This window comes from Bidens hawaiensis, unplaced genomic scaffold (genome assembly GCF_021521415.1).
Source record: "Bidens hawaiensis isolate Kalapana, Puna unplaced genomic scaffold, B.hawaiensis_p1.1 tig00019700_1, whole genome shotgun sequence".
In the NCBI taxonomy this organism is placed as follows: Eukaryota; Viridiplantae; Streptophyta; class Magnoliopsida; order Asterales; family Asteraceae; genus Bidens; species Bidens hawaiensis.
The window spans coordinates 390,171-415,596 of NW_027492995.1; the positions used below are offsets into that span (position 1 = coordinate 390,171).

General features: G+C 35.2%; 4 protein-coding genes across 6 annotated transcripts; 2 read left to right on the top strand and 2 right to left on the bottom strand.

The window, feature by feature from the left end:
• Window positions 1-1,209: 1,209 nt before the first annotated feature.
• Window positions 1,210-5,181, top strand: LOC143559135 (histone deacetylase 5-like). 2 transcript variants are annotated; one of them, XM_077047803.1, is made up of 14 exons: window positions 1,210-1,479; window positions 2,226-2,427; window positions 2,517-2,663; window positions 2,753-2,862; window positions 2,945-3,156; window positions 3,240-3,304; window positions 3,380-3,550; window positions 3,636-3,722; window positions 3,827-3,929; window positions 4,009-4,133; window positions 4,210-4,403; window positions 4,500-4,626; window positions 4,704-4,768; window positions 4,842-5,181. In XM_077047803.1, the coding sequence occupies exons 1-14, from the start codon at window positions 1,307-1,309 to the stop codon at window positions 5,005-5,007; spliced, it is 1,947 nt and encodes a 648-aa protein (XP_076903918.1). In that variant the 5' UTR covers window positions 1,210-1,306; the 3' UTR covers window positions 5,008-5,181. The 2 variants fall into 2 exon arrangements, with proteins under 2 accessions (XP_076903918.1, XP_076903919.1); XM_077047804.1 differs by having other exon boundaries at window positions 3,827-3,917.
• A 162-nt stretch (window positions 5,182-5,343) lies between these two features.
• On the bottom strand, window positions 5,344-7,750 carry LOC143559136 (DNAJ protein JJJ1 homolog). The gene is made up of 3 exons (XM_077047805.1): window positions 6,092-7,750; window positions 5,949-6,007; window positions 5,344-5,530 (listed from the first exon to the last, which is right to left on the bottom strand). The coding sequence occupies exons 1-3, from the start codon at window positions 7,697-7,699 to the stop codon at window positions 5,473-5,475; spliced, it is 1,725 nt and encodes a 574-aa protein (XP_076903920.1). The 5' UTR covers window positions 7,700-7,750; the 3' UTR covers window positions 5,344-5,472.
• A 6,777-nt stretch (window positions 7,751-14,527) lies between these two features.
• LOC143559137 (uncharacterized) lies at window positions 14,528-17,303 on the top strand. Its single transcript, XM_077047806.1, has 3 exons — window positions 14,528-14,808; window positions 14,892-15,972; window positions 16,679-17,303. Exons 2-3 carry the CDS (start codon window positions 15,016-15,018, stop codon window positions 17,174-17,176), a joined length of 1,455 nt encoding a protein of 484 aa, XP_076903921.1. The 5' UTR covers window positions 14,528-14,808; window positions 14,892-15,015; the 3' UTR covers window positions 17,177-17,303.
• Window positions 17,304-18,899: 1,596 nt separating this feature from the next.
• On the bottom strand, window positions 18,900-21,070 carry LOC143559107 (glycine-rich RNA-binding protein 4, mitochondrial-like). 2 transcript variants are annotated; one of them, XM_077047788.1, is made up of 5 exons: window positions 21,002-21,070; window positions 20,026-20,192; window positions 19,863-19,931; window positions 19,625-19,731; window positions 18,900-19,481 (listed from the first exon to the last, which is right to left on the bottom strand). In XM_077047788.1, the coding sequence occupies exons 2-5, from the start codon at window positions 20,174-20,176 to the stop codon at window positions 19,131-19,133; spliced, it is 678 nt and encodes a 225-aa protein (XP_076903903.1). In that variant the 5' UTR covers window positions 20,177-20,192; window positions 21,002-21,070; the 3' UTR covers window positions 18,900-19,130. The 2 variants fall into 2 exon arrangements, with proteins under 2 accessions (XP_076903903.1, XP_076903904.1); XM_077047789.1 differs by having other exon boundaries at window positions 20,026-20,187; window positions 20,993-21,052.
• Between the last annotated feature and the right edge of the window lie 4,356 nt (window positions 21,071-25,426).

Below are 25,426 nucleotides of genomic sequence, written 5' to 3' on the forward strand. Positions count from 1 at the left end.
TCAAACCATTTTCACCAATAACCCAATGGATAACATGGATTAAGGAGAAGAGAGATTAGAAGATTAATATGAAATTTTAATCTAGGAATGAATGTGGTTAGGACACCTATGCATCATTATTTTTGTTTATTAGTATTGTAAGATATCCAATAAATATTTTATGTTATATTTATCATGTCCGAGTACAAGCCGAGTACTCCCCGGGTACTCCGAGTACTTCCTACAAGGAGTTCAGCCGCCTAAGGACCGCCTAGCGAGTTTTACAACATTGATCTATAGTATATAATATCTTAAGATCACATAATGAATGGGATAAACCATTGGCATTATACATGTAATGTAAAATGAGAATATAAGTTTTTCAAGTTTCTTTTGTACAATATGTTGGTTTAATCTTGAAATTAAGATTTTTTGGTGTGTATAGATTAACCACTCAAAATATGTTTTTGCTTTCTTAATCTTTTAAAAATAAAAGCCTAGTAAAAGTGTTGGAATGAATGTTCATAAAAAAGATATGAAAATATAGAAAACAAAAAGATAACCAATCATACTTGGTCTTGAGAACTAACTTCAAGTTATTTTTGGATATCAGAATAACAATTTATATAAGTAAATGAAAAAGGGTATTTACATTTAATTTAACAAACGAGACAAATTTGAATACATAAAATTATCTACTACACAATTCGAGATTCTATTTAAACCCATATTTCAATTGAGTCATTTATGTAATTAATCTACTTACATTCGCGTTATGGGTGAGAAAAACCGAACCATAATGAATAAACAAACAATTAACCGAAACTACCAATAACCGAATAAAATCGATAGTAATGGCTATGTGAATCTGATTAACCGACGATAACCGAAACCAAACATAACATTTATGTTTGTGTGTTTGTAAGTTTTATACCTCTATTTCCATCTTCATGTTCCAATTATTTATAACATAGTTCGAAACACCATAGCCAAATTTAAAAAAAAAATACATTTCGCTTCAAAACTTTATAATTAAGCTTGGATCATCATAACTAAACCATATTCAACTAGTACAAAGGAAAATAAAATACATTAGACAAGTAACTAAACTTAACCGAAAACTTATCTAAAGTTAACTAACCATTTGACTATGGTATCATCCAAAAACCCCAAATTTAGTTTGCGTGGCCCGTCAAACAATCTATGGAAACAAAAAGTGGATGATATGATTACTTGGCTTTAGCTCTTTTACTCGGAGAAAGTAGCAATCACAGCCTAGCCTTGTTTCAAATTTCAAACCTCACTTTCTTTCTCAACCTCTGTGTCCATGGAGTGTCCGCCTCCGCCCGATCACGTCCATGGAACTCAACGTCGTGTTGGTTTGGTGTACGATGAAAGGATGTGTAAGCACTCAACACCTAAAGGCGAACCTCATCCCGAAAACCCCAATCGTATCCGTGCTATTTGGAACAAACTTACCTCCACTCAACTTCTTCACAGGTAACTCACACACTTACTTCTCTTTCTTACTCACTCAATACATGCATACCTTCACTATATATAATGTATATGTACTTGTAAGCTTCTTTTAGTGTTTGATACTTTATATTATTACTGGTTTAGTTTTTAATGGAATTATTAGGGTTTCTAATGGCTTTGTCATTTGATACTAATTATTTTCATGTTGACTGTGCTGCTTACAATTATAAGTATTTATTTAGTAAATAAATTTCCTTTCTTGCTACTGTTTTTACTTAATTATCACATTTCACATTGCCACCTAAGTTTATGCAAATCTTTTCTTACCTAGCATGATTAGAGGTAAAAAAACAAAGAAACTTCATTTTCAGTACCAGTTTTTTTTTTTTTTAATTAATCAACAATATCTGTATCTTAATCCTTAAGTTGTAACTTTTGACCTATGGAAAGATTTTTTTTGATTATTATTATTTTGGAAGAGGGGGGGGGGGGGGGGGGAACGGATGCTAGAAGGCTATCTTGTTACTGTAGACTGTAGTGACTCTGTAAATGTTTCTTTTTTCTACCCTTATCATATGATGGAAATCTGGATTGCATTAACAAGTTTTAAATCGGTTTTGTGATGTATTCATGATTTTTTTTTTATTATTGTAACTTTACTTTTCATTAATACTGAACAAAAGGATCCAAATTACAACAGAGAGGCTGGTAAGCGTGCAACAAGCTGCGCCGCCACCCCCTTTTTAATACTTGAACTTGTGTTTCAGATGCATGGTCTTTGATGCCAAAGAAGTGGAGGACAAATATATAGCTGCAGTTCATACCAGTAATCAGATTAATCTGATCAAGACAATAAGCTCCCAAAAGCCAGCTTCAAAAAGAAACAGGGTAGCTAGTAAATACAATTCTATATATTTCAATGAAGGTTCATCAGAATCTGCTTATCTTGCTGCTGGTTCTGTGCTTGAGGTGAGAACCTCTGATACATACTTGTAATTACGTGTTATATGATATATTTTATTTGACTGTAAAGTATTAATAAAAGATGTGTTTAACAGGCTGCTGAGAAAGTTGCAAAGGGGGAACTTAACTCTGCCTTTGCTATAGTTAGACCTCCGGGACACCATGCAGAAGAAGATGAACCAATGGGGTTCTGCCTATTCAACAATGTTGCAATTGCAACCAGCTTTCTTCTTAACCAAAAAGTGAGAGTGATATGTGTTTTTGTATCATTAACATGTACGCACATGACCATAGTGCATCATTAAGTAACTTAACTCTTGTTATGTTTTAGGAATTAGGTATCAACAAGATACTAATTGTCGATTGGGACGTTCATCATGGAAACGGTACTCAAAAGATGTTCTATAAAGATTCCAATGTGCTTTTCTTCTCTGTTCACAGGTAAAATACATGATTTCCTTTTGTTTGTAAAACAGATAATCAATTTATGATGCTTATTTATAGATACACTGTAAACATGCAGGCATGAGTTTGGGAGTTTTTATCCTACTGGTGATGATGGTTCACACATCATGATTGGTGAGGAACCCAGTGCTGGATATAATATAAATGTTCCATGGGAGAATGGTCAATGTGGGGATGCAGATTACATTGCGGTTTGGGACCATATATTAATCCCAGTTGCAACAGAGTTCAACCCTGACATAATAATAATCTCAGCAGGATTTGATGCAGGTCACCTCTACTAACTGTCAATGAACTTAATATATATATACTGTCCGCATGTATATGAAACTTTTTATCGTATCATTGAGCAGCCATTGGTGACCCACTTGGAGGCTGTCGTATCACACCACATGGTTATTCTATACTGTTGAAAAAGGTTAGCGTCCAATAGCCTAGGATTGTGTTTTTCGCAGTTTACATGTTTTAACAGTATTTTTGGTGATTTGTCTAGCTGATGAAGTTTAGCAGTGGAAAGATTATCATGGCATTAGAAGGAGGATACAGTCTCAACTCATTAGCAAATTCAGTAGTTGCTTGTGTGGAAACTTTGCTAGAAGACAAACCTATTTCTGAATCTGTTGATGTTTATCCATTTGAATCCACATGGACCGTGATCAAGGCGGTAAGATCCAGAAATTTTCAAAATTTCATCTTTCTTACGCAGTTATGCATAATAATGGTTGTCGTTACACATTACATTTGTTCAGGTTCGCGAGGAATTAAGGACCTTTTGGCCAATACTAGCAGAAAAGTTGCCTGAAGAGTTGACCACTAAAGTAACACCTCAACTTCAGGTGGCAGTTTTGCGATTCTACTTTATTTATGTTAAGAAACTTTTGTCATAATCATCAAATTTAGATTAAACAATTGGGTGTTTTCTTTCCATATGTGACTACAGATATATAGCTCGCAATCAGAAGACGAATATGATGATGATCTTCAAGAGGATGTTACAATACCACTTTCAAAACTGAGTCTCAGTGAAGACGGTAATGTTGCAGGTTGAATTCTCCATTCCTGTTCCAAAAATCTTCAATTTTATCTGTCCTTTAGAATCTAATTAGTTGCAACTGAATCTAGATAAAGTTACTGCTACTTCTTCTCGAGCTTGGAGATCCGAGTTATCAACAGTTCATGTTTGGTATGCATCTTTTGGGTCAAGCATGAGCGAGTCAAGATTCCTTTGTTACATACAAGGTGGCCAGGTAAAACAGTTGCATAACCATTTATAATGTTAGGGGTCAAATTACCACCTTACCCTTGTTTTAACCTAATTTGCAGGCGGAAGGTATGAAAAAACCTTGTCGAGGTGCGGTGGATAAAACGAAGCCAACAGAGGTAATGTGGAAGATGGTCCCGCATCGTTTATTCTTTGGTAGAGAGAGTACAGTAACTTGGGGTCCTGGAGGTGTTGCTTTTCTTAATCCTGAAATTAATAATCAGGAAAAGACCTTCATGTGCCTTTATCGGATCACGTATGTTATATTAAAATTTTATTCATATTTTTATTTTATTTATATCTTTATATCAATAATCCTTCTCACATTGATTTTGATTTGTCAATTTTGCAGTCTTGAGCAGTTTAATGATGTTCTACTTCAGGAAAATGTGTGTACAGACACAAATTCTCCTTTCTTTGACCTGGATGCTTTAGATTCCATTGAATATGAAAAGAATATTTCTTTGAAAGCTCTCAAGGTACACACTGCAACTTCTTTGAGTTGACTTTCAAAAGTCAAACAGTATAATGTTAACCAAATGTCGATTTTGCACAGGACGGTTGGTACCATAATGTTGTTTACTTGGGGAAGGAGAATGATATTCCAATTTTAACAATGACGTAAGCTTGTTTTGCCTGGAAAATGTAAATTTCTTTCTTTTAAGGTTTTTGAACAGTTCTTATTCAAATTCAGGTGCACCGATGCTCATGTTGAGGGATTTAAATCTGGAAAGATACCAATTTGTGCACCGGCTAAAGGATATGCGGACACCTTGGTTAGAGGGCTTGTACAGGGGAAACAACTGTCAGAAGATGAAGCTTTTGCTTATATACAGGAAGCAGCTACTAAACCGTTATGATTGCAACCTTAAATTATGTGTATATTCTTTAAAGACGTTGCTTGAACAACTCGTGTTGGTAGCTCTCATTTCTCAACTAAGATATATGCTTTTGACTTTCTGGAGTCCACTGACAACTTCTATTTTGTAACTTGGTATTGAACTTCTGTTAATGTTAAAGACCTTTTAGGCTTTTAGGTCTGTTTAATTATAGGAATTGTGAAATTATTTCTAAATAGAGCATGATGTTATACACCAACAAATAACAAACATTTAAAACAGAATTTTGAATACTTTTGTCTTTTATATCAACTCAATTACAACTATAAAGCAATTGGCACTTTTTCACTCAGCACCATTAATAAATAGAATCCTACTCTGCATAAAATGGTATAAATGTAAATAAAATTGATACCACTCAAGCCCCAGGAACCCTGGAATGACTTATTGAGAGTAAACATCTGCAACTTCTTTCTGACTTCATTGTCAACGTGATTTCAGTGTAGCATGACCCGTGTCACTCAAATGTTTATGTAATTTAGTCCTGCCACATAAACAACCATAATAAGCTCAGCTGCCAACAGAAACGGGTGCAAACGAGCTGAGCCACTCACGAGTCACTCGAAATCAAAACGATAAAACACTCTAAATGAGCCAAGCCTCAAATTATCGGGCTCATCTATGTGATTTTATGTTTTAAGTCAACTACTTTTGGACTTCAATATACTAACTAATATTCAGTCCAACCTCGTTTAAGGTTTTTCTTAAATTAACTCGAGCTGAGCAAAAATCAAGCTTCAATTTCTGTATACAAGCCGAGCTCAAGCCCAAAAACGTAGACTTAAATCGAGCCAAGCTCGAGTAGTGTAATGCTCAGGCTCGGGCTCAGCTTGACTCATTTGCACTTTGCACTCCTAGAACGGATAAAGGGGCATGCAGCACATAGAATCTTAACTTCATACCTTGATTCAAAGTCTACTCCATAAGTATCGCATTCAGTCCCAGCATTTCTTGATGTTGCCTGCAATCAAACAAGACATAACATGATTTTAGACCAAACGTTGCACAAATTGAAAAACCAGGTTAACAACTATGTTAGTAATACCTTTTGCTTCTTCCCTTTGGGCGGATTTTTGGCTTTAGAATTTGCCTCCTTTTTGGTTGTAACTTTAGTTGCAGGAGCTTGCTTGGAAACCTTGATCTTTTCCGTCGGCCCACCATTGTTCTCATTGTTTGCACAAGATGGTTCCTCTGTGTGTAAACCGTCCTCACGTTTCTCATCCGCCTCAACTTTGTTACTAATCTCGGGTTTATCACTTCTTCCCTGTTCTTCACCTTCATCTCTTTTAGCAGTTTCTTTCCTACCTCCCCTCTTTCGTCTACCTTTAATATTATTATACTCCATCAAGTCTACCTCTTCTTCATCTTCAACTTCAACATAAACCTTCTTCGGCTTCCTTGTCGCTCCAAGATTCTTTCTATTCTTCAACATTGCTTTCAAAACACTATCCTCATCATCGTCATCTTCTTCTTCTTTGTCGTCATCATCCGTTCCCTTTCCATTATCATTAACATCAACAAACTCCTCTGACCGACTTTCTTCATCATCATCCTTTTCTTCCGTCCGTATATCAACACCTTCAAATTCTTCTTTTAGCTTTTCAACCTCATCACCCGACACAAACTCATCTTCGTCATCATCTTGGTTTTCTTGATCTTCTTCCCCCAAAGCCTCCCTCAACTCCGCAACTTTATCCTTATGCTTCCTCGACTGCTCATGATTCTTCCATTGCTTATCACTCTTAAACTTCTTCCCACATGCCACACAATACAACTCATTCTTCCTCACTTCATCCACCACCTCATCCGCCACATCATCATCCTCCACCTTGGCCCATTCCGGCACCTCATACGCCCTCGCCCTCTCCGCCTTCTCCCTCGCCAACTCCATCTTCCTCACCCTCTCCTCCTCCCTCTTCCTCTCAACCTCCTCCTGCCTCTTCACCTGCATATCAATCACCCGTTTATCCCTCTTCTTCACAAACTCCGCCAACCCCCTAACCGTCTCATTAAACTCCCGTCTCGCCTTCTTCCTAACCTTCTTATTCTCCTCCTCCATCTTCCTCCTACTCCGTCTATCCCCCCCCCCCATCACGTCATACACATCCGCCCACGCAAAATCCATCACCGTCACAAACCCTAACCAATACCCGTAAAACGCATTCACCTGCGCGTACGGACTCTCCGCATTCCCCATCAACGGGGCCTCCTTCACCGCCACACTACCACCCAACCCCAACATCCTAACATAATTCAACTCATTCTGATAAACCCTATCAAACACATCACCATACACCTTATAAAACCCTTTACCCTTATCCGAAAACCCCGAATACACCGAATTCGAAAAATAACTAAACAAATCAGGAACGACAGCTGATGCCGATGATGATGGGTTTGTGCCTGAGAAGAGGATTTGTGAGCGGTGAGAATCGTACCAGACGCGTTCTTTGACGTCGGAGAGTACCTCGTAGGCGTTGACGAGTTCTTGGAATGAAGCGGTGGCTTCGGATTCTGAGATGCCGGATTTAATAAGTTTGTCTGGGTGGCGTTGGAGGGCGAGCTTGCGGTAGGCTGATCGGATCTCGTCGGCGGTGCAGTCGCGGCTGAGGCCCAGGACTTCGTATAGGCAACGCTTCTCCGGCGATGTCATTGGTGGTGGGTGAACGGTGAGCTACGACTAGGGTTTTGGTAATGGTAACCTGTGATACGTAATAAAACGGAAGTATAAATTGCAGGGGAAATTACTTAAATAGGCATATTGTTTTTTTATTTTTATTTTTGGAAATAGACTTTTGACTTTTAGTTTTAAGTCGTTTTTTTAAACGGTAAAAAATCTTACGTGTAAGTTTATTTTTTGAAGGATATGTTTAAGGTTGACTTCTCGACCGCCTTGAGACTGTACACTCAGATGTATGGGAACCGAATGAAATTCGTAAACCCTCGCCACATGTTGGGTTCGAACTTAAAATTAAAATCATGATTCGTCCATTCATCCATATATTCTTCAAACTGGCTCAAGTGAAATCAAAGCTTGTCTCCACTAAGGGAGTCAAGGAGGGCATACCTCTACCACTTCTAGACTTGTCATGAGAGATAAGTCGGCTAAGAAGGTTAAGTCTTAGTCGTCACTTTTTAGGCAGTAAATATTATATATAGTAAGTTTAGATCAGTCAGAAGATGACACATGTTTCATAAATTTAGCCTACACGTTCAGATTTTTAGCCTGCTGAAAAGTAAGTACATTAAAACCAATTAAAAGATGACAGATCTTCCAAGTGGGCGAAGATTAGCCTATGTATTCATGATGACACGTTTTGTAAATAAGGGACCCTTTTGTGTAGATAGTTTTGAAAGCCAGGGATGAGGAAACTGAGGATTAGTATGCTAAGCGTGTGCTTTCTTCAGCAATGAGACATGAAAGAATGGGTGCCTATGTGCAACAATTGGTAATTTTAACTCGTAAGAAAAGGAACTAATCATGAGTAAGAGCATCTACAACAAGCCACACCCCTGAAGATTTGGGTGATGTGGCAAGAAGCAAACTTAATGTGGTAAGGAAACACCATAGTGGTGCCAAGTCCAAGGAAACAAAGTACATGTGTGACATTCGTCAATTTCGGGTCACTTTTGTTATGTAAACCCGACCCGTTTGTAACCCGAACATTTCAAATATATAAAATATTGGATCTTGTCATTTAAAATATATAAAATATATAAAATATTGTTTTTTTTTATATTATGCATTGTTTGACCATTTAAACATACCCATTTTTATGCAAACCATAAAAGAATCTTTATACCCAACCCTTCACTCCTTCCCTATATATACACACCCATCTTCTTCATTTTACTCTTGCTACATATCCAAAAACTCTCTCAAAACTCCATAGATTCAAGGTTGTTATTCCTTATGTATTCTTGAAGTTTTGACTTCTCAAGTCAAACTAACTATAGTCTTTCATTCTAACTTATTCATCTAACATTACTAACTCTTGAATATGGTGGTACAACATATATATAATACACACCCCTTGTTTCCTTTATTTGTTACTTCACCGACTTTGGTTGGTTAAGTTTCGAATGTCATAAGGCAAAGCTTCATGGAGGACTTCGTGTTCTTGATATATATTTACACACACATAACTTATTATACATATCACTTATGACTAACTTCTAACCCTTTAGTTTGTTCATCTTATTTACAAGTTCCATGGTGTGGGTTTGTATAAGACTAACCTCGGTTTAACCGAAACTAGTCCAAATAGGAAACCAAACTTTTGTTTACTAGTTTTGTTAAAATAGTTGTTTAAACATGTTTATTGCTAGATTTGAGTTTCAAAAATCATTTTTACAAGTTCTTTGATATTAAGCATATGGAATCCATCTATGAACTCGTTGGGAGATGGGAACCGAACTAAAACGAAACTTTTGCTTAAAAGACTTGTAATTAACTTTTTTTGTTGTAAAATTTAAGTTTTCTTCATTTATAAACCAACATACAAGTTCTATGATATTTGGGCATGTAGAAACCATCTATGAACTATTTGTGAGATGGAGACCGAACCAAACCGAACTATACCGACTTTTACTCGCTTAAGACACACAAGTGTGTTTTTAGCTATCAAGACTTGTATATTTATTTAAAAAAATAGTTTACAAACTGATTTTAATTATTTTCTTAAGTACTTGGAATAGTTGGATCCAACTTGATCTCATAACATAGTTTGGACCGACAAAACCGAACACTCGCTTAACGTGCGTTGTTAGTTCTAAACAATAGATCTACGTACTTGGTTAAGTGTTAGTATGTTTTAATGAGTTATCTCATAACAATTAATATTTTGGAAAGTTGACTTTTGGGTTTGACCATTTGTCAAGACCCGAATCGACAACCCGAACACTCGTTAAAAACCCGTTTTAGTATCTTTAGCCTAATGGAACTTGCATTTTAGTATTTTCCCCACCTTATTACTTAACATTGGTTAAGTAAATATTAAGGTTAGATACTTTAACCCGGTTTTGAGCAAACTTACATTTTTTAAAAGGGTTATTATTATAAATTCGTAAATAGTTACATTTTAAACCTTGAACTTTAATTGATTAGTTTTTGCAATAATTATTTTATTTAAAGATCTTCAAGACAACCTTTCTAAATCCAAGACTTTCTTTTATTTAGGCTTCATACGTTAAACTCGTCGTTCCGGCAAATCTCCAAATAATCAATCTTTCAAGTTTATTACTTGAACGTGAGTAACTTCATACCCCGTTTTCTATCTTTTATTTTGGGGGTAACATTTCAACTTATCTAAACTAAATGTTTTATACTTGGGTCTTAAACCACAAACGTTGTTGTATACCTTACTTGAATAATTGCTCGATTTGGTGTTCTATGCTTATTTGACTATGTGTTTATCGCTTTTGGATGGTGGAACTATAAATCCTAGACCATTTGGCAACCCCTCATGGCAAGGTGTCGTTAACGTAATGCAATTAATGATAACTATAAAATTCTAAACTATTTGGCAACCCCTTATAGTTGGGTGTCGCTAACTTGTTAGCGATAACTATTTATCCAAGTTTATAGTTATTATTTATGGTTTTGTATACTAGTTTTGTGGCTTTTCATACTATATATCTATTGTTCAAACTTATGAATTGCTCACCAACCTTTGTGTTGATAAACTTTATTTTATGAAATGCTACAGGTTTGCATCTAGGTTGATTATGGAGTTCGGTGAAGAAAACGTCACAAATACCGTTAGGATATTAGCAAAAATGAACAATATTTGATTTGCTATATTTTGTTGTATTTGAGTTATGAATATTTGGTTATGTGACATTTTTGATGTTGTGAAATGAAATGAGTTTGTTAAATATTGTCGCTTTAAATAGTGTCATGCGCTTATTAGCAATCGTTGCACCCCGGCATGTTCCGCCGCCTTTGATCGGGGTGTGACAACATGGTTGCAAACATGTTTCAAACTTGCATACTGGGTCCCTCCCCTCTTATACACACACATACTATATATACATATACATATGCATACATATTTAATATTTTTAATAAGGTTTGTGGAGGTTTGTTGTTGCGGAAGAAAGTTGAGGTTTTTAAGAAAAGTTTGGAATATGATGTGACGATGATGTGTCGGTTTGTATGAGTCTGTTGTTGTGGATGCTCTATTCTAAGTTTTTAGTGATGTCAGTACAGGGGTCTCAACTTTAAGAATAATCTCCAATTTCAAATACACTTTCACTTATGTCTTTATCCATATACTGTTTTATTCCGTTTATCTAGTAGCCAAGATTTTGTTTGAGAATTCCCAACATATCTCAGTGTAAAAGTTCCATTGTTTCCACATTAGTATTAGTAGGTATGTAAGGAATATGTAGAGGGGGTGGGTAACCATGTAGAGCCTCAAAAGGAGTTGTATTGATAGAGGAATGATAGTATTGTATCACCACTCAACTAGACTTAGCCATTTGAGACACTGATCTAGTTCTTGCATACACATGTATCTAAGATAAGTTTCAAGGCATGTGTTCAAAACTTCGGCTTGGCCATCAGTCTGAGGGTTATAGGTTGTAGAGTAGGCTAGTTGACTACCTAGTATTTTCATGAATTACTTTCAGTTTGACTTAAGAAAATAGGATCTCTATATGGTGTACTGGTCATTGGACAACCATGTACGTATCTTGAATATTGTATCAAGAAAAAGTTGTGTCACTTGAGGAGCCTTAAAAGAATGAGCCAAACGGTAAAATGGGCATGCTCAATTAATCTGTCTACAATGACTAAAATAGTATCTTTACCTTGGACTTTAGATAAAATCCATGGAGATATCTATGAAAATATGAGTGGGAATAGGCAGAAGTTGTAGCTGGCCAGGATTAGCTATAGGCTCATATTTAGCTTGTTGGCTTTGAGAACATTCTTTAACAAAACTGTAAACTTGTTTTGGAAAACCCTTCCAATAGCAAAAGTTTTTCACCTTCAATAAAAGTAGGAGTATACCCCAAATGCCCTCCCGTTGAGGATGAATGAAATAAGCTCAAAATATCACTTTTTTAGTTTAGCATCATTTCTAATCCGCAACTTCTTCATTTGTAATAATTAACTATTCCAAGTAATTTATCTAATGATAGACTGTAAATGGCTTATCATTTTCCCAAGAAGCTTTAATTCTAACAAGTAAGAAAGGATCAATAACACTAATACCCATTTCAAATAATGCTAATCCTTGCACTCTAGATACATCATCAGCCACTAGATTCTTAGCACCTTTCTTGTAGGCAATCTAGTAAGTGTACTCCATCAGTTTGCTAATCATGTCTGCTGAAGAGGTCTTGAAATAACATGTTCACAAATTACAGGAGCAAGTAGATTGGTTATTGCTATTGTATGTATTTATACTATATGAATGATATTGTTTGGAGTGAACTGCGGTTTTCGTCCCCGCGGTTTGTCCAAATACGCGGTTTTAGTCCAATAGTTTCAAATTTGCGATTTTCGTCCCTGTGGTTTCATTTCACTTGCAATTAAACCCGAATCCATTAACCTCGTTAAGTCTGGTCGTTAAACACATCAGCGTGCCCCTCACGCGAGGGGCATTTTTGCCCCTTTTCTCCCCAAATAAACTCAGTCGTAATTCGCAAGCCCCCCCTCAATTGAGGGGCTCGGGTTTAGTTGGGGAAAAAACGACAAAACTGTCCCTCACGTGAAAGGTACGCTGATGGGTTTAGCGACCATACTTAACGGGGTTAATGAATTCGGTTTTAATTGCAGGTGAAATGAAACCACAGGGACGAAAATCGCAAGTTTGAAACTATTGGACTAAAACTGCGAATTTGGACAAACCACAGGGACGAAACCGCAGTTTACTCTATTGTTTGACACATCAAGAATGTATGAGTACGTGAATATGTTACAAAATGAAGCAAATTGACTTTTTTTTTTTTTTTTTGTTATCTTTGTATGGAGCTAGTTGATTTTTTAATCGCTACTATCTTATAATTGCTGGTGACTATAGACGACCATTCACTTACATTGTTAAGTTACTATCTTTATTAATTGTTTTGTGAATGACTGATTTTTATTACTTACAATCTTACATAATTTCTATCCACTGTTGTTTTTTATTCACTTACATATTATTATTTACAATTATATAGCTTGATAAAGATGTTACCGAGAGGATAATGTTTTGTGGAGCTGGAAAAGCTGTTGGTGAGTGGACCATTCATCATGTGTGCTCAGAATTAAGTCAGTTAAAACTTTTTCAACATTTGTTTTTCCAAAGTGAATAATAGAAAGAGTGTTTGACTGTTAATATTGATGTTTTATTGAGGTGATGATCAGGGCCGTTTAAACATCTTCGAAGGCCTAAAACTAATTAAAATATTGAGGCTTTTTTATTTTCTTTTCTGTATGCGTATAGTGCTAGAGAATATACATGAATTATAGAATATGAATAATATGCCGTGATAATGAATATGAAACAATCATCGTTAGCTTGTGGCTCATCATTGAGTTACTAATTCTGAAAGAACTCTACTTTCAAAATCTTGTAATACGTAACTCTTATTTAAGGCGGAGACCCTGTAAATCTGGAGGCCTAAAGCCATTGCCTCATTTAGCTTACCCATGAGACGGCCCTGGTGATGATGATGGTGGTGGGGGGTGGTTGATAGCAATTAGGTTATGTACTACAATCAAAGCCATGTGCATTTTTCTTTTTGTCTTGGTGCATTTTGGATCATCATAATGTTGTTTGGGCCAAGGTTGTTTGATTGTTTATGTTGTCCCGTACGGCAAGATATACACATTAGTTTTTTCAGTTTTAAATAATGATGTTTGGAATTGGTTCACATAGGTTTCATTTAAAGAAATGAAATATGTTAAAAGAATCAGAGTATTAAAGAATTAAAATCAAAGTCTATTACAATTTACAATGTAAACTATTTGGTTTGTAAATTTGGTAAGTAAATGAGTATATTACAGTTGTCACATATTTTAAATTTGGTAAATAAATTATATGAATTGGTTAGATACGAAATTCTGATATATGAAAGCTTATTTCAGTTTTATTTTATACACTAATAAAAATTTTATTTTTCTAATATCTTAGTAAACTTGTATTGATTTGTACTTTTAATAAACTTGTTTTATTAATGCTAAGTTATATTCGTATGTGTTTATTTATGCTTGGTTAGTTATGTTAATTTGTGTTCATTTACGTTTTCAAATTGTTCATTTTATATTTTAACATAATAAACACAAACATGAAAAATAAATGTGTTTGATTATATGTTATGTTGAGTTAAAATTAAATAAACAACACAAACATATCCGATCAATTCATTTAAAAATCAATTTGTTTTTCCTTTAAACAATTTAAAATTAAATATTTTTCACAAGAACATGTATACATGTTTTGTATCAAAAGTATAAAATAAAAGTCAAAATCACCATATATATATTATCTCCCATTTGGGGTTAAGGTGAGGTGTGATTTGAGAGAAAATGAAAAACCCTAGAAAAATTGCAGAGCAATTGACAGCAATCCCCAAATTACACACTCGTTTATAGCATTGCCAATCGTCTTATTATCAATTCGGCATACACTTATTATCAGTTCATTCATTCGAATCGTTATTATCTTCTTCAAGTTTCTCTGCAGTAATATCAATTGAATAGTGTTCAATTGGTTGCATTGATTAAGTTCTTCGCATTCATTAATCCAACCAACGCATTTATAAGAGGTTAGCTGCAGCACCTTATTCATTTATTATTATATCCTTATTATTATTATTATTGACCATTTCAAAGCATCCTATTTTTTTAGGGCTCAAAAGTGGCAGAATTAGGGCTTCAGTTTGGGGATTCTTTGATTTAATTCAACATTGTGTTATGTTATGTTGTGTGTGAACATTGGTTAGATTAGTCTTCTTCTGTGGAAGGGTGAGAATATGGATAAATGGATGGTTGCAATCGCTGCCGGTGCGGGCCATATTGCCCAGCATTTCAAAAAGTTTCAGCAGACCGGTGACCGGATAACGTCGGAGTCATCCGTTAACGGTTCGTTTAGTGAGAAACCGGACTCCCCGAAGCAGCCGTCTGACACGAAATGGCCCTTCCGCGTGTCAAACAGAAGAAGTTTTAAAAATGTTGAGTCTGAAGTTATAACCGAGGGTTATGATGTTGATGGTGAAAAGGAGGTAAATGCGGGAAGTTATGAGGGTAGTAATGGAATTTTGGAGAATGTTGAACCGGTGACTTCTAGAAGTAGAATGTCGTTTAGAAGTAGGAGAACAATTAGGCGAGGAATTAGACCTCTAAGCTCGTTAGAAAGTTGTGTTATGGCTCATGTTGAAATGAAGGAATATATGCCAAGTCCGGTTGCTTCACCTTCTAGTAAGACGGTGAGGCCGTTTTTGGTGACTGATGGAAATAATGTAATTAACAGGTCAAGTGTGGAGTCTTTTGTTGTTAAACATCATCCTGTTGAAAAGAAACTTCAAAACAGTTCTGTAGATGCAACTCTACTTGTTTGTATCGGGATTTCTTTTGGGATGTTGTATTCTTTTATGGAAAATAAACGTGAGGTTGAAAGACTGAATCGGTTATTGAAGCAAAAAGAGAGTCTTGTTCAAGATCTTGAAGAGGAGATTGAGATGAAAGATTCATTAGTTCTGCGAGAGCTTACAATTGATGATGATCATAAATCACAAAGAATGGATGGTTCTGTCAGTGATGCGTCACCTCATTCGGTTTCTCATGTGCATTATAATAAAGATTCTGATTTTATGAAGGAAAAAGATGATTCTTTTAGTAGAATTGAAACTGAACTCGAAGCTGAACTCGAGATGCTTGAACTTAATATGAGTTCTTCCACCTTAGAAAGGAAGATTTCCAATTTTGTTGAGGTAACCGGTTTACATACATAAATATATACATTTATCATACTTTTTTTTGTGGAAATTTCACCCAATAATAACCAAGTTTCTCAAATGTTCTACTAAAATCACTCTAAAAAGTATTTTTTTTGTTTCTCTAAAGTAATTCAACTTTCTTCGAGTGTTCCAATCCTATGTAATTTTTTTTAATATGTTCAAATTATATGAAATTGAGGCAAATGAAACATGTATGAATCGTGTTACTAATAAGTGATAATATATTTTTAATTAACTTGATAATATTAAGTGTTCCAATACTATGTAATCTTTCTATAAATGTGTGTTGTTTTTTTTTTAAAAAATTAGCGAGACAAATGAAACATAAATGAATCTTCTTCCTAAGAAACAATAATGTTTTTTCCAATTAACTTGAATTAGGAGGTAATAGAGAAGATTATAATTTCACTAAATAATAACAAAGTTTCATAATTGTTAAATTTAAGTCAAATTGGTAAAAACAGTCACTAAACAGTAATCAAGATTCGTAATATTTCATTTGCTTAACTTAGTTTAAAATATATATATATAGGATTGAAACAGCTAATGAAACTTGAGTGACTTTAGTGGAACACTTAGGGAACTTGGTTACTAATGTCTAAGGTTACCCTACCCCTTTTCGTGTATAACAATATTTGGGTCAATCTGTGATTTATTAATTTACATGTCCCGTTTGCAGCTTGATCCGGACTTTGAGCCAGGTGTAGTCGAGGGTGAGTTAAGGGCTGACATGCTAGACAACACCACAACTCATTCTCCAAACTATGCAGTTTCACCACGAGAATTAAGCGTACGGTTACACGAGGTTCTTCAATCCCAACTTGAAGAACGAGTCAGAGAATTGGAAGCAGAAATTGAAGCCCGAAATCAAAAATCTTGGAAAGATTTCTCAAGCAGTGATGCGGGAGATGAAAACCGCGTGGATGAGCCAGTTGTTTTGAATCTATCTGGTGAAGCTTTAGATGCTTATAATGAGGCGTGTGATGAGTTTGCAAAGTTTGATGAATTGGATGATTATGATGATGGAACGCCGCTAGGTGGTGGTGGTACGGGCGGTGATGTGATGGATTTTGATGAAGATGAGATGGAGAAGCTGTTGATAAAACATATAGTGGAGAAAGCTAGACAAGGGTCTCCTGCAGTTTTGAATGCACAGAGGGCTTTGTTTTATGAGTGAAGTTTGGAAATTGAAAAATTTATAATTTTGTGTCTGAACAAATATATATATAGGTTGATGATAGATTGATAGTTATTGTTTTTGACATGAATCACAGCTAATAAGTATTATGCACTTTTGTTTTCAAGCCGCAATTTGTAGCATAGGTTCTAAGTGGCTTTGTTATGCAGGTTTTGGGCTATGGTTCAAGTCGAAATTAATCACAAGATTCACACATGTTTCCTTTGCTACTTGTTTTTAATGAGTAATTTGGTTATTTTATGGCTCGATGCCGTCCTCGATTGGATTATAAAATTCTGACGAAAAGAGAACTTTTTGTAATAAATATTTCAATGGTTTCTGTTATGTAATTGCTTTTGGTTTTATTGTTTATAGTTTTTAGTTGAAAACTTAAAATTGTAGAAATCGTTTGTGGTTTGTAATGGTTTTCTTTTTAACTTGACTCAAATTCATTAGCAAACTGCTGAAATTGAAGTAACAAATCACCATAAGCTTGGACCAACAACCCGATGTAACTACCATTTCACCATAGGGTTTTGTAAATCATCGTAAATGACGGCCATCACAACCCTAAAAATAGACGGTATTCATTCCCTAATTAGGAAAGAGGGCGTCATCCTCTTAAAACACTAAAGTATTAAAAAGACGGTTAAACACTAAAGTATTAAAATAAACGAACCGTCTGTGAATTATAAAGTATTAAAAAATATCAATTTTGAAATTCAAGTTCAAACAAAGCCGACAAAGACAAAATTGAAGTGATGTAAACAGTGTACTTGTCAGATTCTATGGAATATTATTATTACATTATTTAATAATAACTCAAAAACATAATAATGAGAGCGTGAATTATTATGTCAGAGGACACGTTAACCAGCCGTCACCAAATGCCAGACACGCTCCTCTTTTGAACGACCTCTTTTTCCTAGCCGTTAGATCAGATTTCTTTTCCATTTCAAATTATAAACCAATTACATCCGCCCGATCATTTCCTTGGGGCAAGTGGTAATATTATTACACTTGCCCCATATAAAAGAGTCACCAGAATAATTGGTGCTTAGGATTTTAGAGCCTCCAACATCACCCGGTGATAAGGGTATCTTTGTAAATAAAAATGTCTCGTCTTCTTGGTCGTTTTGTTATGAATGCCAGAAACTACTTCCTCACCTATCCTCAATGTTTTTTTTTTGAACGGCAAATTAGGATCACTCACGGACCACTGGAGTATCATCGTGTCACCAGCAGAACCACGCGATCATATCCATCTCCACTAGGCAATAATGCTAACCACCAATTCAGGAGGAAACCCAATAAATCTTGGGAAAACCCCTCGTGTGATTCGAACCCAGGACCTTATGGTCCCTAAGCCCTATCCAACCACCAAGATGCCTATAAATGTAACTACCGAAAGAAAATGCCCACTAAAATCCCTACGAACATCTACAAACATAAAATTCACAAGAGTTTGCCACACCACTACATTAGCTATTGTTCATTTCCTAAAGTTTTACCATTATATGTAGCTTCACAAAACATATTACATACGTGAAGCTGATAACATGATGGAAACAACACATGTACCATTATGGCACGCTCGACTAATGTTAACATTAGCATGATACAGATTAATAAAACATGAAAGGCAAATAAAAGGAGAACGCCATTTCGGCATGCGTCACACAAATTAGTAAAAACATGAAAGCCAAATAAAAGCAACATGAGATCTTCAAAAAATAATGTTGATGTTAAAACAGAGGAATCAATCCTTTTATCCTATTAAAACCAAGAACACTAACTGTTCTCTCACAAGCACGAATGAAGTTTTAGCCGATTGAGACCATAACATTCAAAAGTTTGCATATTCCATTTTCAACATCCATAAAAAAAACACTTGAAAATAACAGACCATAAAAAGCTGCAAATAGCATTCCAGTGACAAACTCAGGTGCATGAATCAAGCCCGTTTCGCAAAATCATCAGTATCATCATTGTCCCTGTAGCTTCCATTTACTTGAGTGTCGGCATCACCAAAAGTGTTTCCAGAATCAGCATTATCATTACCAAAACTGTCACCGCCACCAAAGTTTTGGCTTTCACCTCCATAACCACCAGAACGATAATTGTTTCCACCATCATTTCCACCATATCCACCACTACCATATCCGCCACCACCACTACCACCATAGCCGCCGCCACCATATCCACCACCACCATAGCCGCCGCCACCATATCCTCCCCGGAAGCCGCCGCTACCTTGTGTTCTTTCATTGGCATAGTTCACCCTCACCATTCGACCATGCAACTCCTGCAAAATTTATTCATAAATTTCATTCATTTAACACATATCTATCATAAAAACATACGAAAATTTCAACACTGCAGCTTTCCTGGGACAAAGGTTAACATAAACTACCCAACCAAAACAGTTATAAAAAATGGCAAAAATACCCTTTGATCCATCGCTTGAATTGCTGCAGAAGCAGCTTCAGTGTCTGCAAAGGTAACAAAGCCAAAACCTCTGGACCTGCCAGTTTCCCTATCCACGATCACTCTAGCTGTTACATGCCATAAGAAGCTATTAGGTACTTATGATAAAATAAAAAACACAAAGCATAATAAAAGAGCAACTTCCATTCATATCAATCTTATAACGTTTATCAAATCTTCACAAGGTTGACAATCATACCTTCATAAACTTCCCCATACGCGCAAAAAGCTTCTCGCAAGCTGTTATCATCCGTAGCCCATGCCAATCCTGCAACAAAAAAAAAATCATCAACACAACTATCAATACAGACTTCTGAACTTAACGTTACTCGTATTAAACTCTTAAATCAAGTTAAGATTACCTCCCACGAAAACTTTTGAGCTACCGCCAGTCGACATGCATCTTACCATTTGAAAAAGAGACGGACTTGTCACTGACATTTCATGGTTGATGTTTGTGTGCTTACTCACAGCCTGCCTTAAAAGGCTACCAGCTCTACTGAAGAAAGCCATGGCTGTACCTTGTAACCTAAAATACATCAAATCAAAGAAACAGATAAGAAAATAAAAATGATAGAAGTAACCTAAATTTTATGCAGTTAATGGGGAAAAAATCAGATATCAGTAATCTTAATACCATGCAGAGTTTATATATATATACCAATTTAACCCTAACAATTCAGTATACTCTCCAACCATTAACAATTGAACCTTTTACAGCTTGCAAAACACTAACAATTGTAGCAAGTAGAAACTGATGAAGACTTAAAACACTAAAACTGACAATTAATCTGAAATTGGAAAAATCGGTGATATATCGGTCCAATCTCTGTTATTATAGGTACCGATATTCTGCTAGAGGTCCGATAACCGATATAGCACCAGTATTGACAGCATAGAAATTAGAACCTAATAAATCAGAAACTTCCTAAACCTAGACTGTCAATTAACATAACAAGATTAAAAGCAAACAAAACAACACAGTTGCAGTAAAAAGTAAACATTTCAGCAGATAAAAATCTAGATCCATTTCAGCAAATAAACAAAAACAAATAGATATTAAACTGTCTTAATATGTTGTAGATATAATAATTACAATAAAGCAAAAAGAATAAGTAAGCTTAACCATGAATAAATGAAAACCCTAATTCATTAACACGAATCGCATCTACCACCGCTTCTTGTAACCAATTAAATGAAACAGATAACAGAAAGAATATGAAACCAAAAATAAAAATAAAAATAAAAATAATAATAATCGAGCATATAGATCACAAACTAATATACGATGAATTAAGATCAGCAGCAAAAACTGAATAAATTGGAAAGGAAGGATACCTTTGTTTGTTTGTTTGTGAATGAATAAAACCCTATTTCAATTTGGCAGCTGATAGATAACAAACGAACGAACGAGGGTTTATGAGATACTTTCGGGGAGGGGTTGAATCGGTACTCACCGTTGGATTTGAATCCAGAAACTTTAGGCCGTTGATTCACGTCTTAGATTAGACTAATACGGAATTCATCCCTCAAGTTCTCTTTGTTGCATTTTCAGCACTTTGGAGTGAGATTTTTGAGAAACAAAAGATATTTCTTGAGACTTTATTATTTCTTTTTTGTTTTCTATATCATACGATTAAACAAAGCTAGCATAACATAAATTAACGCTATGATGTCATGTGATAACTCTTTATTATCCGAAAGATCACTTTGATTTTAACACGATTGTAAAGCAAGATGAAGACAGAATATATGGATTGACTTTTTTTTTATTTTAGGTTTTCATTCATAGATTAAGATATAAGTTTAAAAACTCTATGGTCTAATGTTTTAGAGTCAAAAACAAAGAATTAGATATTTACAAACTTTAAAAAAAATCTCAAACAAAAATACGAAAAGCTCGCAAACTAATTCTTGATCTATCCATACATTAAGATACTACTCAACATCGAATGTTGAAACAGTGAGGTAATTAAGGTTTGTGAAGAATCAAAAAGTATATCTAGAATTCCCGTCCAAGAAATAACACCAACAGAGTCCACACGTTTTGGTAATAGTCACAATTTTCAGGTCTAGGTTTAAAAGGTAGAATGCTTGATTTATGTGGTTTTCATTTTGGAGCAGTTTTGTGTTCTAGCACTAACTTACGTCTTAGTTTGTGTAAAAGGACTAAAATGCTATATGAGAGGTTATTAATGTAATTAATTCAATCATTGAACTAACATACACGAGGGTTAAATATGAGTGCTGTATTTTCTTAATTTTAATGTGAATTCTCTTTTTCTCCTATAAGTGTGGCCCTTTTCCGCTTATTATCCCCATTCACACTTTTTCTTGCAGAGTCTGAAACTGTTAGGCATATTCGAACGGCGATTTAGGGTTGTTAATTGGGGGTGGTGATGGTGATATAGTCTTAGAATTTAGGTGTTGATATCCTTTTTTCACTAGCTTCTTTCACATTTATCCTCAATGAACCAAATAAGTGAATAACAAATACACAAAATGGCATTGCAAGCCTTTAAACACTTGGTGTTTGTTCTCAACTGGAGTCTTTACTTTACAACGTTAGAAGAACGTTACAAATCTAGAAGAGGACACAAATTTCATCAACTCGGATCTTTATCATAAATCACCTAGTTGGATTGTCTATCAAGCTGTCATCGAAGGATACAAGTCACATGAACAAACAATATGTAGGGGCTGTTTGGTTCATTCAGATTTGAATGAGCCTCTGTACCATTCAGCAGCAACAAGTCTGAATGATTCAGATCTAATTTTAACCATTCAAATGTAGTTTTAATTCATCGCTAAAAGTAGGTGACTAACATCTAAAGCGGACAAAGGCACTAGGGAAGATATGTTGGTGACTAACGGAGTTGGACTGGACTAGGATGATCCACGTAGGTGGGAGGCGCTAATAATGATTGGGAGTGACGATGAATACTTGGGGCACCCAGTTGTGAATGCCGATGTGAAAAATCATAACCGGTAAACATTAGATTCCACTGCATTTGAAATACCGGAACACTCACTAAAGAATTAAGTTGTAAAAAGAGTATTTTTGGTGTTTTTCACAAAGTTACAATTTTAAAATTTGAAATTTGTATTTTAGTAAAGTTATTATGATACTTTTATTTGGATTGCTCTCTTTTTTCTTTTCAAAAAGTTTTAATATCCCAAATTCTATACTGTCACACTAGTTTTTTTATCGAGTAAAGTGTCATTTTCATCCTCGTGGCTTGATAAATAATGCGAATTTAGTTCAAAAAATTTATTTTTTGCATATGGACCCTTTACGTTTCCCAGTTTTTGCCAATTACATCCAAATCACTGACCCCGTAAATTTAATCGTTAATTCAGAGACAGACATGTTTTTTCACTCTTTCTTTATTATAATACTTATTTCAGTGAACTGCGGTTTTCGTCCCCCTCGTTTGTCCAAAGATGTGGTTTTGGTCTAGTAGTTTCAAATTTACAGTTTTCTTCCATATAGTTTCATTTCACTTACAATTAAACCCGAATTCCCTAATCTCGTTAAGCTGGTCATTAAACCCATCAGTGTGTCTTCACGTGAGGGGCAATTTTGTTCCTTCTTCCCCCCCCCCCCTTCCCCTTCTCCTTCTCCCCAAAAACACCCCAGCCCCTCACGTGAGGAGGCTTATTGGGAGAAAAACAACAACACTGGTCGTCATTGAGAGGCACGCAAACGCAGTTCACTGAAATAAGTATTATAATAAAGAAATAATGAAAAGACATGTTTACCCCTAACTTAACGATTAAATTTAACGGGGTTAGTGATTTGGATGTAATTGGCAAGAACTGGGAAACGTGGAAGGTTGATATGCAAAAGGTAAACTTTTTAGGCTAAATTCACATTATTTGCCAAACCAAAAGAACAAAAATAACACTTTACTCTTTTCTAGTTTATAATATACATTTTCAAGAACTGTAGTTAATACTGGACCATCATGGACCCAATTCCCAAGCCAAGTCCCCAACTATAACTATAAACTTCTCAAGTTATTTGGTGTTTTGGGCCCCTAAGATATATGCAATGGATCACATTGATAAAAACTGAAAATTACGAAGTGTTTCACTATTTCGTGTCAATCTAACATGACTTAACCAGCAACGATACTCATCTTGAGCTGTTTTTCACCTCCTCTCAACCCATTCAATTTACCAAATAGGCCGGACTCGTCCTATTTTCATTCATAGATTCGTTACTTCGATTACGTACGTACACTAAATACTTTGTGCATATTTACGTTTAAAAAAGAGAATCATTTAACTTAAACATTAGTTTTGTTTTTTGAATCATAATCCCTAAACATGACACATTTCATGGTTATATTAACACTAGTTTTTATCCCCCGTATTACGGGGGTTGTTTTATATTGTTTGTTCTAATATTTATTTATTTTTTGAATTTATATTTTTCTTATTGTATGAAAGTTAATAATATACTTATGGTTTGATGATAAATTGTTTCACAAATAAATGAGATGTTACCCCGGTTTAAAAGGTATATGGTTTTGATGAGACCCAAGACTCGTTTATTTTTTTACTATAAAATTGGTTTTTAATTATAAATAATATTTATGAAAGTTAATAATATACTTATGGTTTTATGAGACCCAAGACCCGTTTATTTTTTTTACAATCAAATTGTTTTTTTAATTTAAATAATATATATATATATCTTTTTTAAAATAAATAAGATATCAAATTTTATTATATCCTATTTTATTGGATTTTTACATCAATAATTTGGTGAGAATAATTTTTAATTTAATGAGATGTTATAACCCGTTTAAGGAATATCTGGGTTTGGTAAGACCCATACCCGTGAATTCGGGTCAAATGCATGAGAAGCCTCCATTTAAAAATCAAGCAAGTCTGGTGACTCAAAAAAAAGGGGGAGCGACCACATCGCGACACGTAGGATTTTTATATCTTCGTTTATATATATTATAGAAGATTAGTTATATCACAAGGGTACATAAATTTTCTTTCATAGTCCATGGGTTAACAGATTTCAAGCTGGGCTAAATTACCCGATCATTGGCCTGGGCTGACCCGACACCGCCCAGTTAAGCTTCCGTACTTCTCGATCTTATTGGGTGAATAAACCCGAGAGAAACCACCCAGAATGACTGAGACCAATTTTGGTTTTGACTTGCTAAAAAAAGAAATTCGGGTCATGTTCGGGTTTGGTCTAGGTTCGATCAGAGGCACACCCTCCGTACAATCCACAATTTTTTGGGCATTACTGATCCGTAAAATGTCCCAATCAGACCCGAACTTGAACCCAAACCACCCTGTTGTGAGCGTTGTCACTTTCATGTTGGGTCTTTTTTCTACTTTAGGTGCACTAATTCTTAAAATATTGCATGGGCTTCTATACATTTTTTGCTTTTGGGTTTATGGGGGTTGAAATTGCTGTTTTCTTGATTCAAGCCTGTGTGAATTGCATTTGATTGTCTCACTCATGTGTTGTTTAACTTTACAATGGTTCGGTTGTATATATATGGAGTGGAATATTAGGAGTTATTAGTATAAGGCCGTAGGCCCATGAATCACAAACAGGGCCCAAATTGATTCAGAATATGTTGGAAGCTCTCAAAATGTTTAAGAATTCAAACTCGTGCGTGAGCTATCAACTCCATTGATTGGGCGGGTTAGGGACATAGAGTTGAGCCTGAAAACTTGGCTCTCGAGGCGATTTCTGTTGGGTTTATCAAGTCATGCCTTCAAGCTCGG